The sequence below is a fragment of the Volvox carteri genome, assembly GCF_000143455.1.
Source record: "Volvox carteri f. nagariensis unplaced genomic scaffold VOLCAscaffold_25, whole genome shotgun sequence".
Classification (NCBI taxonomy): Eukaryota; Viridiplantae; Chlorophyta; class Chlorophyceae; order Chlamydomonadales; family Volvocaceae; genus Volvox; species Volvox carteri.
Window position 1 is genome coordinate 896,291 of NW_003307568.1, and position 15,005 is coordinate 911,295.

Genomic DNA, 15,005 nt, shown 5'->3' on the forward strand with positions numbered 1-15,005 from the left:
CGGGGAAATGTCTGAATTGTTGTAGAACAGGGAAATACATATAAAAGGTATGGCAGAGGTAAATAACAGGAGATCCCCGTGTGTGTCGTTCCGGTATGTAATTGTTTTGGGGGTGTTGGATCTCCTGTTATATCTCTGCCATACCTTTTATGTAGGGTCTTTTGTGCAACGTTCCCGCCACCGTACATCCACTAAACAGATAAGGACGTACACAGTGTTTTTAAAACTTTTCCACCGTGGTAAATGTTTCGTGACCAAGTGGTTACTGTGGGGGTTTTCCCAGCGAGTATGCTGGACAGGAGACATTAGAACCTTGCATCCGAAGGTCCAACTTCACAACGCTTATTCACGGCTTTGAACAGCCAAGACGACGCTTATATTTTGGTTGTTTATTTACAGGGATATGATGGTCACTGCGGGGGTCTGTGGCCCCCAATTTCCCGGCGACCACCTGGTTATGTATAACACTGGCAGGTGACTCGAAACATTTCCTAGTGACCGACCACCTTCTGGAAGGGAATTATTTTCTCAGTAACCACTTGGTCACTAGTAACCACTTTTAAAAAACACTGGACGTACATACGTTCGTACATCCTAGCTGCTCACTCCGGGGGTATATACCCCTCCGTCCATCTCCCCCACTAGAGAGGAAGCAAAGCTCTGATAGCCTAGTATACTGCAAACTGTTTCATGCCGGAACACCCAGAGCAGTCGATTCCGAATCCCACATTCCCCTCCCCTTCTACATAACCTGCGCGGCTTCATCTGCATGCCGACAGCCGAGACAGCCGGAAAGCGATACGCCCTAGTGACCGACCCCTGCCCGACCCGTGGGTCCTAGACCTAGTCGCCATGCATTCAGGAACCTTTATTCAGGAGCCTCACAGCCAGTCATCCTCGCCGCCGGCCCTGGTTGCCGCCGCCTTGGCCTGCCGCCTCGCCTTCTTGTTCCGGAGGGCCAGGTCCCGGACCTCCGAGGAGGCCGCCGCCGCGAGCTCGGAGCGGGCGCCCTTCTCGTACGTGACTTTGCGCCTGCGGGTACACAGCGACAGACAGACGACAGACAGACGACAGACAGACAAACCGCAGCAGTTAACGGCAAGCATCAAGACAGAAGCGATGTAACCATCAACTCTACGAAAAGCGCGACACAATGCATATGCCGTACATGAGAGTTGCAGCTCCCACCGAGTAATACGACTACCGGTAGAGGCAGCGGGCAAAGTCATTCAACGGTCGAGACGGGGCCCCTTTAAATTAATGTTGACGTCGATGATGATGATGACGATGATGATGATGATGATGATGATGATGATGATGTTGATGATGATGATGGTGATGGGACCTTGATGAGCACCCCCCCGCCTGCTGCCCAAGCGTCTGCTTCAAGTCCTGCCGCTGCCGCCTCCGCTGTTACAGCACCGGCACCACCAGCACCCTCCCATTAGCCACTCGATCCCCCCAGCCCCCAGCCAGCAGCCCCCTCGCCCCCGTTCGACACCGCCTCCCACATACACATCGTCACTCCTTTCTCTTCTCCCTCCCCCCCCGCAAACAGAGCCCCCGGTGCCCTCCGTCCCGTACCTCCTCTCCTTGAACGGCTGCGGCCTCCTGGGCTCCAGCAGGCCCCGCTGCTGCAGGCTCTTGAAGCGGTCCGCAGCCAACATGGCGCAGGGAACCACCCGCCGCAAACTGCCAGTCTTCTCATCACTGGTTAGGACCTGGACCGAAGAATACGAGAAGAGAAGCAAAACGGATCACAAACGCCGGTGCCGGAAGGGGGCACGCGTATGCTCAAGGCCGTAAAAACACCGACGCTATAATAGCAACAACACAGACATAGCAGCAATGACAACAACAACTGATACTCGCACGCACGCACACACACACACACACACGCACTACCCACCTGCACCGACGGCGGCTCGAACTTGAGTTTACCCAGCCGAGGGGGCTGCACCGCCGCACGCTCCTGGAGCATGACCGCCCTCCGGAGCCGCCGGACCTCCTGCAGGGGGGCGCGGGCGTGTGTGTGTGTGTGTGTGTGTGTGTGTGTGTGTGTGTGTGTGTGTGTGTGTGTGCGTGTGTGTGTGTGTGTTTTGGTTGGGGGTAGGATAGCCGTGGGTTCATGGACCTGTTATCAACGGGAACGTTGGTCCCGGGTCTCCGTATGCTGCTGCGGTTACCGGTTAAGGGCCCCTCTCTCCCCCGGACTTAGGGGGGAGGAGGTGGATACACACCACCGCCATGAGCTTGAGATCTGTGAGCTGCGAGTGAGATGTCCAGACGCCACCCACCCTGCCCAAACCCCGCCACAACACCCTAGGACCCCCCTGACACATACACACATACATACATACACACCTTGTCCTGCCGCTCCTCCTCCAGCTCGGCCTCCACCTCCTGCAGCGACTGCAGCTGCCGCCGCTGAGCCTTCAGCCTCCGCCGCTCCTCAGCCTCGGCCTCGGCGGCTTTACGACGAGCCTGACGGGCAGCAGCAGCGGAAACAGCAGTAGTAGTAGGGGTACTTGTGTGTGCTCAAGTTGCACGATTGACCAACGAATTGCATGGAGCAGGAGGCGGCGGAGGGGGAGAATCAGTCCTGCGTTAAAGTCCCAAGTCCCCGGCGCGTGTGCGCGTGCGTGTGCGTGTGCGTGCGTGCGTGTGTGCGTGCGTGTGTGTGTGTGTGTGTTGAGGGGGGAGGGAGAGAGGGGGGCAGCCGCAATCGCCGCAAAACACAGAGGGGAAAATCGCAGGTAAGCAAGCGCTACAACTGGGGAGGGATTACGCCGTACTTTCAACCTCACCCCTCACCCTCAACCCCCCCATCGACATCAGTCCACCCCCCCCTCCTCCTCCCCCCTTTGGAGGGGCAGTACCGTCAGGTGGGGTCCAGAAGAAGGCCCTGGAGGGAAGTGATGTGCTCCAGACAGTCCAGGCTGCATCGCTAAGTCAGGTGTAGAATACGACAACCCGGGTGTGTGTACGGTAAGCTCGTACGGTAATACCGTACAGGTGTCCTGCGGTCCCCGTCTGGCGGTGTCAGGACCTCTATTTTCGCGCCTTTTCCCACAGGTGGCAAAACCACGGGAACGAGAACGAACTCGTCCTGAAAGAAGAAAGGCCCTCTTCTCCTCCCCTTCCTTCCCCCTCCCTTTCCTACCCCTTCCCTTCCTTCCCCCTCCCTTTCCTCCCCTCCCCTCACCTCCTTGTTTCGGTCCTTGCGGCTTTTCTTCTCGGACTTCCTGCTCCGCTTCCCGAGCACACCCGCACCGCCAGCGCCGCCATTCTCCGCACCTCCCCCGCCCTCGCCTCCGTCCTCGCCTCCGCCGTCGCTCTCCCCCTCAGCCGCCAGCGCGATCGCATTCGGGTCCGCAGCCGCTGCTGCCAGCACGGCCTTCCCCGCCTTCGTCTTCGCCGCCTCCTCCTCCTCCTCCTCCTCGTCGCCGCTAGAAGCAGCCTCCACCTGCGGCAACACAGAAAATTGCACCAAACAGTTTTACGATACCTGCAGTCTAAGTAGCAAACTTACATCCATAATCTGATGTCCTGCGGAAACAGGTCTTAGGGTTCTCCTTTTTAACATCCTCTTTTGTTTAAAAAAAACTGCGCCGTCATGGTCGTGTGTAGCTCAAAGAACTGAAGCTTTGCCCAAAAAAGAGTTGATCACGCTCAAAAAGCGGGGGGGGGAGGAGAAGGCGGGAAACGCCTTGCATATATGGCCATAAGGCATAACAGCTCCGAAACCAAACCTCCCCCCCACGAGAGTCAACCAGAGTCAACTTCCAAGGACAGGGAGACCTTCGCGACAGAAGAAAAACGGAAACAAAAAGCCTTCACAACTCCATGTTGGTGCGCGTATCGATTGAACCAATAATCGAGACGACATCCCTCTCTCCCTCCACACCCACACCTGCACCCTTCTTCGACCTGATCTAAACAAAATCCCTGTAACTTACAACCCTAACCCCCGCTTGTGACCCCGCTTGTGACCCCGCTTGTACACGTTAGCTGGGTGCCGCATGATGTCGTGTGACGTCACTTCAGAAAATATACTGAGCGATCTGTCAGATAGATGTATCTTCCATCCAAAGTGCAACCCCCCCCCTTTGGGGCCCCCTTTGAAAGTCCGAAGTTAACTCTTTGTCCGTTGCATCACCCCCACCCCCACCGCCACCACCACCACACTCGCCCCCACCTGATCCCGCCCCGCCCCGGACCCACCTGCAGCGCCTCCAGCTCCGTAAGCGGTCGGCCCTCTCCCCCGTCCGCCTCCACCTCCTCCGGCGGGGCACTCGGCAGCAGCTCCCTCCGCAGCTGCTTCCGCATCTCCGAGGCCACCAGCACCGCCAGCGCGTCCTTCGATGGGGGAGGGGGACGCGGAGGGAAAGGGGGGGGGGCGGGAGGGGGGAATGTGTGTGTGTGTGTGTGGTATTGCGTGAGGCTGGTCCCAGGTACTACACGGACACGGCGGCTGGGGGGTATTGACAACCAGAGCTGCGTTGTCGACACGCGCAAAGGGGAGGGAAAGCGGAGGGGCCCCCCGAGGAGGTCCGGAGGCACTGGAGACAGCGGCTCCGGAGCTGCCAGGACGGTCTGGATGCAGATCAAGGTCCAAGATCAGGTTCAGGTACGAGTCCTACGATAACCTACAAATAATAATAATAATAATAATAATAATAATAATAATAATAATAATAATAATAATAATAATAATAATAATAATAATAATAGTTAAATAAAAAAAAGTCAGATGCACGTGATGATAAACCACGTCGGTCAGCTGCTTCTCCCCCTCACCCCGGAGAGCCTCCGGGCACACCGAAACACACCGTCTACCCCTTTGCCCCGTGTACGGCAGCCTGCCAGCGGGACGCCTAACAAGGCAACCCTCCGTGGACACGGGCACGGCCCCACTGCACCCGCTGCTACCGGCTACCTGGTGCTGTTCCCCGTCGGGGTTGAAGGAGCAACCCGGAATGTCCACCGCTACGGCCGCCACCCGTGGCGGCGGCGGCGATGACGCCGCCTTCCGCAGCGCCTTCACCGAGGGACCCATGGCGCGCACTGCCGCCGCCGCCGCCGCTGCCGCTGCCTCCGATTCCGCCGCCGCCGCCTTCCGCTCCTTCTTCCCGACCTTCTTCCTCATCTCCACCTTCTCTTCTTGTTGTTGCGGTTGCTGCTGTTGCTTCGCCGCCGCACCCGCCGTCAAGCCCGTGTCCTCATCTCCCCAGATGTCCAGTGCGTGTAGACCAACGGACCCCCTGCCGGTGCCGGTGTGAGTTTTGCCGTTAGTGACGGCGGTCTTGACCGAGGTGCGGTTGGTAGTGGCAGCACCCGCAGCGGTCGCCGCCTTGCGTGGTGGCGGCGCCAACGCCAGGGGTTTAGCCTTGTGCGCCTCCGCTATGATTTGCTGCGCGCGGAGGGGCTTGGCGGCGGCTTCTTCGCGCCGCCGCTTTGCCGGACGCCTGCCGTCGGCCACTGCAGCTGCGCCGTCGGCATCAGCGGTCTGCCAGTTTCGGAGCGGCGGCGGACATTTTTTGAACGTATGGACACGTACTGGTTTTAATGGATATGTTTAGGTGGGTGGACGAATTTATGGGTGGTGAATGAACGTGTGTGGTCAGGTAACTGGAGAGATGTCGGGGGATCCCGCCCAATGCCAGCGGACGCGACTCGATGAATGCGAAATGTAACTAAGATAAATTTATTAGACGTGTGAGAGTTTCGGTGCGGCTGGGCTAAGTTGCGGCTATACCATTAGGAGCGGTATCTGCTCTGGATTCTCATAGGGGTTTCTTAAGGCAAACGTTGCAGTAATCACTATCATCATCACTATCATCATCATCACCATCATCCAAGCCCCCTTACATTAGCCCAGCTGTCGCCTCTTGTCGCTGCAAGTAAAACCTTTGCCGCAAGCCGCACGACTAAGCTCCCCTTCCCTCTCCCCTTTCGGACTCCACGCGAACCCCCGACTCCGCACCCCGCTCCCATGCTCTCACCGTATCCAGAAAGAAGAGCTGATCATCTTTAAGCTCCTTGGCCGCGGGGCCACGGCGCTCCTGGTACGTCTGCTCCTCGAGGAACGCCTCAACCTGCACGAGACAAAGACCACCGCGTCAATAGGGGAAACGAGATCGCGCAAGGAGGCGACTTCAGCGACCCGAGTCCAAAGGGGTAACTGCAACTCTGTAGCCATCGGCCTCTCATGCAAGAACAATTTCATGACTTTTGCACATGGCGAAAGTGTTGTTCGGGTGTATATGTGTGAACCACTGTGTCATTTTTACGTATGAGCAGTGGGATGGAGTGAAAGCCTCTGCCATCGAAATCGACACCAAGTAGCGCCGCCAGCATGCGACGCAACAAGGGCTGATAACCATTTCCAAACCAATTCAAGCACGTCACCCACCTCGCTGGCATCAATATTCTTTCTCCATGCTTTTTTTCCTTTCCGGGACTTGGCTGGTGGAGCCATGATATGGCCCTGACCAAGGTAAAAACTGGAACTATATAGTTATCGCCTGAAAATCGATCGTTAAGAATGTCAAAATCTTGAACGATGTTTGCAGCCGCAATAACAATGGTACAGTAGCACGACCGATGTCAAATGTTGGGCCATATCGACGTATTTTACACCGCTGATAACAAATCTCAGAAGTTTGTACTGCATTGAAGCGACTACGGAGGGTCATAGCTACAGGTTGCAAGTTACAATATTGCAGGCCCACGGGACGGACACGGAGTCTTCCTCCTGTATCCCTTTACCATTCCGCAACCCAGCGCCACATCATTATACTATACTTTCGACATCCACAAGAAAGAATTCTTCTTGTGACGTTTCCAGCGCATCTTTATCCAAGCGTTTCCTGAGCGTCATTCGAGCCCTATCCAGGCGCGCACCGACTGCCACTCTACGCCGCCATTTCTTGCAGCATCTGAAAAGTTATTTTATTTACGGCACCAGTTCGTTAGACCGACTGGCTTATCATTCCCAGCGTTGCGGTGCCATGGAGATTAATGCCCCAGACCCGCAGCAGTCCCAATCCGCCGCAGCTGTCGGACGCCCCGATTGCAGCGCTACCAGTGCCAATGCGCTCCCCTTCTGGTCCCACACTCACCCACCGCGACTGGTCCTGGTGTCCGACTTGGTGCGTGTAGGACTGCGTGTAGGGCCCTAGGGCGCAACAGACGCACTGCGTTGCGTTTCCCTGTGAATAGGCCTGAGTTGAAGTGTTGGCTGATCTCAGTGAGTGAGGTGGTTGAAACATCCAGTTGGGAAGGAAGGTAGGTAGGTAGGTAGGTAGGTAGATAGGTAGGTAGGTAGGTAGGGAACGTACAATCGATGGAAAAGGAGGGACGAAACACCATCTAGAGGGCAGACTTAAGCACCAAACCGCTGGAATAGATACTGACGAGAGGACGTCGCACCCTTGCATGCAGTCCATCTCACCGGGAAGTGGGTGCGGCGGCGTGGGGATGGGAGTGGGGTTGGGGCGCGAGTTCGTTATCCCACTTACCCTAATCGTGCGGATCCCCCTCCCTCACCTCCCTCACCTACATGGCACATCGCCATGACACACGTCATCATCCCCGACACCGTCCACTCCGTAACCGACCGCCGGCTGCCAATGGACTGCCGCGGAATTACTCCACAACTACTTTTGCAACGGCCAACGCATCACCAACGGCCAACATCCTGTAAACGGTGGAAACCGCCTTTAACCGACAACCCACTAACGGCGCCTGTCCCGATCATGGCATACACTACGTACCGCCGGGATGCCCTACCGCCGCCCCGGGGGAAACAAACCCTTGCCTGATCAGGACCACACCATGGTCAGTCGTCGCAGAACGAATGTGGTTCCTTCTTGACCGATCGTGGCTTTCATTCCGTCCCGCTGTCCGCGACTAGAGGGCTTGAGTCCACCTCCTGCCGCCCCACCTGGCTATTGTAATCTCCGGGGAGGGGGAATAAAGAGGGGCGTCTCGCTGTAAGAGTCTCTCAATTCTCACACAGAAAGACAACGGGGTGTTTACATAACTACCATTTAGAGGAAACGGATTTGAAATGAAGTAATACATAATTTGTATACATTATGTTATATATACAAATTGTATACATATAGATTATCTTTTCATGTTGAAATTTAGTGCCAGGCAAAGGTCGAAAGAAAGAAAGGCAGAAAAAAGACCTGCGTTTGGAGCGGCTCCTAAGAACCTGTGTCCCTCGGTGCACGACCTGCCGCAGGTCCAAAACGAGGACCCGACCCACCATCGCCTGCTGACCTTCAACGCGTTATGGCACACGGCTCTGAACGCTTCCTCCGACAGCCTGCTCGTCTACTCCACCGGGCGGTCCCCAACATTGTACCGCCAGCTATGGGTACGTCTGGCTGTCTGGCATGGTACAGTGGGGGCATGTACGGCAGGGATGCGTACTTCGAGCGTTGTACGACGACATGGTTGTGTGCGCTGGATCATTTGTGCATGAAAGGCCCTGAGCTTGTTTTGGCGGTGCAATGTGTACGGCATGCGGCGGTGTGTGGTGTTCATGCCACGGGGTTGCGTTACGTGTTGATGTTGGTGGTTCTGAAAGACGTGGGAGCAACAACCTGAGGGCACTGGTGCGTCTGTGGTTGTTGTTGTACCCCTCCCCCCTCCGTTCCCCCTCTCCCCTCCCCCACCATTCTTCCCTCCCCCACCTCACCTCCTCTGCGGTTTGCCGCAGGAGGAGGCGCCGCTCCTCACGCCCGCCGTACTCATTTGCTCCGTTGGTACGGAAATCTTTTACCTGGTCGCGGAGCCCGACGGCTGCGGCGGCGTCCCCGACGGCGGACGCCGCGGCCCAGACGCCGACGCCGACGCCGCTGCAGTCCCCCAACGCCGCCGCCCCCTGCGGTACAAGTACGAGCCCGACGCCGAATGGGAGGCCCTTTTGGATCAGGGCTGGGACAGGCAGCGCGTACTGCAGGTTGCAGCCGGGTTCCCAGAGCTCCGGAAGCAGGTGCGTGCGTGAGACGAGGAGGAACTTGCCCTGCACTTGTACGATACACGGCATACATACGACGTACCGTATGACATAGCAACACAAGCCGTACAGACTACCCTGTTACCTGCATGCTACGATTGTATGCCCCGCTCTCCGCGGCCAGGTGGACAGTGAGCAGCGACGTCACAAGCTCAGCTTTTGCCTAGGAAACCCCGGGGAGGAGGATTCGGCGGCGGCAGCGGCGGCGGCGATAAAAGGCACGACAGCAGCTGCGGCTGCTGCTGCTGCGCCGGCGGTGGCGCAGTCCGGCAGGGCACCGGCAGTTGCAGCGCCGGCGACGCCGGAGGACGCCACAGCGTTGGAGGCGGCTGCGACAACGGCGGCGGCCGTCTCTCCCCCCCGGCACCGGCAACCCCTGGAGGTGCTCCGACTGCTCCAGGTGGGGCTCATATCATACGACCCATGCCGAGCGAGTGGGCTTTACCGTACGGTACGGCAGTACAGCCGAAGCAGTTTGCTGATCCTCCCCATTTAATTGCTTCCAAAGCTCGGTCGCCCTTGCACAACGAAGAAGCGGCCAAGCCACCCATCCGAGGTGCACCCATATCTGTATTCCTGAACACCACCCGCCCGCCTTCTCGCCCTCCCTCCCGCCCTCCCCCCTCTGCACGGGTCTGCTGCGGGGGGTCGGACCTCCGTCGGCAGGAGGACCTCCGCAAGGCGGGGCTACGTGTCAAAGTGAGCGCCAGGAGGGTCACGGGGGCGGTGAGGACGAGGGGGGCAAACGCACCACGTCCCGTCACCGAGTAAGCTCCAGTGGGGGCTCAGGCTGTAAATCTCCCTATGGGGGAAGACCTCCCGCACCCTCACCTGCCCCCGGGGGTTCGCCCGTCCCCCTCATCCTCTTTATCGCTGGAGAGGGCGGAACCACCCCTCTTGTCGTATTCTTTGCTCGTCTTTGCGTACGACTCCCTCCCCACACAACCCCGCACAACCCCTACTCCCGCACCGCCCACGTCACCGCCGTACCCCTAGGTGGTGTACAGTGGCGGTCGCGATGTTGACCTCCTAGCGGAAGGCGCGGGCAAGGGAGCGGCGCTGCGCTTCCTGCTGTCGAGGATGCGGCGGGCGATGGGCCGCGGGCCCCGGGAGGGGGTCCTTGTGAGTGCGGTGGTGCGGCGGGTGGTGCGGTGCCTGGGGTGGGGAGTGGGAGAGTGCGGATTGCTTTAATGGACTGAGTGCACATTCGCTGCAAGAAGGCAGTGCTGGAGTGATGATACATGGAGGGAGCGGCTCTCGGCTCTGCGGTGTTGGAAAGTGTAGTATCCTGGGTATCATGGGATTTAGCATCCGCCAATCGGTTCTTTTCTGCAAAAAGACGTGATACAACAGAGAGTACGTATTCGGCGGAGGGCTGGGTGGTAAGGGTGGTAGGGGTGGTGGTGGTGGTGGGGTTGGGGGGAAAGTGGGGGGGAGAAGGGAGTGCGGATTACCATTCTTTTGTCCGCGCCTTTAGGGCCCCCCTGCCTTTACCTGAGAGAGTTGCGATCTCTTTCCCGCGCCCGCGTTCGTCACTGGCTGTGGCACCCACACCGCCACCCACACCGCCACCGTCACCCAGGTTTGTGGCGACAGCGGTAATGATGTCGAGCTATTCCAGGTGGCCGGTGTGCAGTGGGGCTGCGTGGTCGCCAACGCCTTCCCAGAACTGAAGGACTTCGCAACAAGACAGCAACAGCAGCAACAAGAGCAAGATAAACATGACGCGCGACAGCTCCAGCAAAACGAAAAAGAAAAAGAAGAAGAAGAAGAAGCCGCGCGGCAGCAGCAGGCGGTCCCGGGAGCTCTCGGCTGCTTGATCTACCAGGTGAGATTGAGAACCTACATGGGCGGGGGGTGAAAGGTGGACGGACCCGTGGGTCAGTCCATTGCTGGGTATTTCTTGGTCGCTTTTGTTGTTGTTTCTGGTGTTGGTGTTGGTGGTGTTGGTGTTGGTGGTGATGGCGATGGTGGTGGTGGTGGCGATGGTGGCGATGGTGGTGTTGGTGTTGTTGGTGGTGGCGATGGTGGTGGTGGTGGCGGTGGTGGTTTGTTACTCCAGGGAGTGAGTGAGAGCCCGGAGGCTTTGGGCCCTCAACACCCCCCCACCCCAACTTGGTATCTGCTTGCTTCACTCGCAAGTGGTTCGTCTACCCCCCCTCGGGGGGCACTACACGGGGTGGGCTGTTGGCTTCCCCACGTTTGTCCCGAAATGTCGGGCCACTGCAAACGGAAACCGGATAGTTGAGCGACACCTTTGCCCCCCGGTGGTTTCCCCGGGTGTGTGGAGGTGACATTCATGGCCTACGTGCATTATTGTATGCAAGTACGTATTTCTGTATCCATGTTTGTATGTATATATGTATGTGTATACTCGCGCGTTGTGAAACAGCCTTACTTCGTGGTTACCAGAACCAACTGACTGATTGAACCAGCGGTGGAACCAGCATGCCGTTTCATGGTGGGTGGGTGGTTACTGCCCAACCGAAACCGTTGCAGCCGGGGGAATGGAGTTCAGTGCTCCGGGGTTACCCCTCGTGTGTATTGATGTGCTGAAGCCCTTGTGGGGCCGGCTGCTATGACTATTGCCACTGCCACTGCTACTCCAGAACTTGGTGATGTGGGTCACGCTGATAGGGTCTCCTACGTTGCCCATCTTGTACTTCAGACGCCCGCTTGGCGCCGCCACCCTTCCCTCCCTTTTAGGCTTCGGAGCCGTGCGCAGGGGGCATTCTGCAGGCGTTACGGCACTTCAACCTCATACCGCCGGCGCCACTGCCACAGCAGTCTCCGCTGCCGTACGGTGGCGACGATGGTCCGTCGAGGATGCGAGCGGTGGCCGCGGCGCACAGCGCGATGTGGTCGTACTGGGAACGTGTGGCAGCGGCTGCTACTCCTTCCGTTGCTTCTGCCTCCTCTGCCTCTGCTACTGACGTGGCCGCCGCCGCTGCGGGAGCACCAAAGGACGTCTCCCGGGGATGCCCCAGTGGTGGCAGCGGGATGGCGGTGGTGGTGGAGGTGGCGGAGGCGGCTGCCGCCGCCGCCGCCGCTGGCGTCTGGATGGACGAGGTGGAGGTTTCAGCGCCGACGGAGGCCGCCGTTGCGGCGTTGTTCGCACCTGCGAGATCTGAGGCCACATGCAAGATCGACTGGCTCGTCAGCTTTAAGGTAAGGCAGCGACAATTCCCTTTCCCCCTCCTGTGTTCTGTTTCCTTGGCAGCAGCTTCACTTGTTCGTGGTTCGCCTTTCCCTCTCCCGTGTCGACAAAACCCGCATAATAGGACCCCCCTTCCCCCCGCAACCCCGGTGCACCGCATGGAGTTCACCCGCGGGTGGAGTGGCCCAAGCTTGCTGAGAGTAGTGTGGACGTCGTTGATTACGTTGGTCCTGTCTTGTGTCGCGTTCACGTGCGCGTCTTATCCGGCTCGTGGTGTGTGCCACTTGGGACCCATCACATCCACATCCACATCCACACAGCGGGGGCCATCACATCCAGAGGGGGCGGAATGGGTCCCGGAAGAGCAACTGGAGAATTGCTCGGTGCGCGCAGCGTAGTGATGCACATGCAAGCAGCACCACACACTGCCCGCATGTCCCTTCCCGACAGCACAGTCAGCGGCGCCGGGACCGGGTGCGCAGTTGGACACCTCGAAGAGCAGCGGAGCGGTATTGCTTCCGTGCGGTCCATCTGCATCCACAGGCCCATGCCATACAGTGCTAGCATGTGAAGCAAGCCGACATCCTGCTCCTCTCTTTTCCCGTCCCCTGTCTCCGCATCCCGACAGACATACAGACTACTGCCTAGCGGCCGACGAGATGTCCAGCGAATGTCCCACCTAGTGCTGGCATACTGCTGTAGCGGCAGCGGCGGCGGCGGTGGAGTTGGTAGCGGTGCCGACGACGGCGGTGACGGCGCCGTCAGTCATCATGATGGCGGCCGTGATGTACGGGACCTGGTCGCTGTGCTGCCGTCGCCGCTGCAGCTGCCCGAGGAGGATCGAGCTCTTAGTGCCAACGAGGTGGTCTTCCTCCTCTCCGCGGAGGATGAGGTGCAGAGCAGCAGCTTGGTTGCCGTGCCACTGCCGCCGGTCATGTGAATGGCTGGTGTGCCCAGGCAGCATCAGCCATCTGGTGATGGCATCCTAACCCATCCTAGGACCAGACGCGGGCGCGGGCGCAGCTCTCTTCTTGCCTGGCTTTTGTGGTGCCCCTTGTGCTTCGAAACTGTTGTGATGTGTGTAGTACAGGTACATCATATTCGGCCGCGGCATTATATCTTTTGGACCGTGCTTAGCTGCGCCGGATAGGGGCCCCGGTAGGGAGCTTTGGCGTCATCGCAACTTCGCAGGAAGTCTGTGGTGTGATGTGATGTGTGTGTGTTGTGAGGAGGAGGAGGGGGAGGAGGAGAAGAAGAGGATCTTATTACATCCGATGCGAAAGGACCTCTGGGGTGTATGTGTGTGCGTGTGTATGTGTGTGTACATTTCGCTCTATTGCAAGTAGCAAGGAGACACTGCCATGTCCGGCTTACGACGGCTTACGAAAGAGGGACCCCGCAGGATTAAAGGTCACCAAAGGAGAGGTAAAACCAGTCATCATGCGCTGCACTCTTAGCCAGCGGCCACTCAGGAAACACGGTAACCCTGCGGAACTAGGCCAAAGGTTTTGCAGGGTACCTATGTGTCGTACATCCCTCGCGTTCCAAGTCGCAGCTGTGGATAATATTAAACTTTTGTGTTGGAGCGTTACTTGAGGAGTCGCAAGAATCCATGTGCAGGTGGATAAATGACGGTGGCTGCGGTAGACGAGCGCGCGTGTGTGCGTATGTATGTACGTATGCATGTGCATGTGCGTCTAATGAAATGCTGTGCCGCGCATGAGTCGTGGCGGCCTTCGCCTGCATCACCCTTCCACCTACCGTGCGTTCATACATGAACCTATCTTGGAGGAGTATGTCGGCATAAACGCAGGCCGCGTTGCATGAACAAAAGGGAACATCGCACGCATGGAAAACCAAATTGTAACCCATTTCAAGGTTCATGAAACATGGACATCGTTTGAGTGTGACGCTCGGTCCCGGGGTTATGAAAAGCAGCCGCATATGCGCTTCGAATAGTCTCTCTATCAATCCTGCCCTTCGAGAAACGTTAAGAAGTTCCCGATTGCCCACGTCAGTAGTTGTGCTTAACCCTCCGTAAAATTTCAAGCTGATCTTCACTGAGCTCGATGCCACGCTCCTTCAATGTCGCAAGGCTCAGCCGCCCCATTAAAACCTTTTCAAATGTAGACAGCCGCAACTCCTCCGCTTTCTGCCTTCGGCAATCTTCTCCACAACTTCTGGTATCAAATGCTTTAGGAGGAACCTGACGCAATGGAGCGAGGAATTAGGACGCAGGACACGGAAGACACATTGAAGACAATGACTACAAACCGGTCTCACCGTTGTATCCGTCCGCGAACGCTTTGCTACTGAGGACGAACAATAGGTGCTTTCCACTCCTGTCGATGTGCTGCATATGTCCATCTTTGTAACCCTTCCAGTGTAAAGGATATTGCTTGACCTGTCAAAGATGTCGCAGTTTTGTGAGCACGTGAGCCAGATGAAGAAACCAAAGCAGTCGAGCACTCCGAAGAATGAAATTTCTAGCCGATACCGTACAAAACTGTAAACCGACGGGTCGCTAGACTTGTTTCTGCGTCGACATGGGGGAACCTTGAATGTAACTGGTACATAACCCTTGCCAAAATACTGGGTTTATGGAAATCCAGGCCATGTCATTTCCTGACACCTAACACTTGCTGAACACAAGTCAAGCTTCCCAAACAGGAACTACTTGTAATGTATTTCTTCTCGAATTAATACGCCTTCGCTAGCGCAACGGCGACGAGCGCAACCGCTCCACGAATACCATCCATACGTACACAGACCCTCTTGCTAAATCACTAGTCAACTAGAATCTCTCGCGGATGA

The 15,005-nt window shown here is 57.5% G+C and overlaps 2 protein-coding genes across 2 annotated transcripts; one reads left to right on the plus strand and one right to left on the minus strand.

Moving 5' to 3' along the window:
• Positions 1-572: 572 nt before the first annotated feature.
• Positions 573-6,098, minus strand: VOLCADRAFT_121000 (uncharacterized protein). Its single transcript, XM_002951746.1, has 8 exons — positions 6,006-6,098; positions 4,940-5,509; positions 4,225-4,359; positions 3,206-3,466; positions 2,365-2,484; positions 1,910-2,008; positions 1,585-1,721; positions 573-1,032 (listed from the first exon to the last, which is right to left on the minus strand). Exons 2-8 carry the CDS (start codon positions 5,147-5,149, stop codon positions 882-884), a joined length of 1,113 nt encoding a protein of 370 aa, XP_002951792.1. The 5' UTR covers positions 5,150-5,509; positions 6,006-6,098; the 3' UTR covers positions 573-881.
• Positions 6,099-8,242: 2,144 nt separating this feature from the next.
• VOLCADRAFT_46722 (uncharacterized protein) lies at positions 8,243-9,194 on the plus strand (the record flags this gene model as incomplete). Its single annotated transcript, XM_002951652.1, has 4 exons — positions 8,243-8,389; positions 8,735-8,800; positions 8,918-9,010; positions 9,159-9,194. Coding segments are annotated over 4 exons (342 nt in total), but the record flags the coding sequence as incomplete, so codon positions are not given.
• Positions 9,195-15,005: the final 5,811 nt, after the last annotated feature.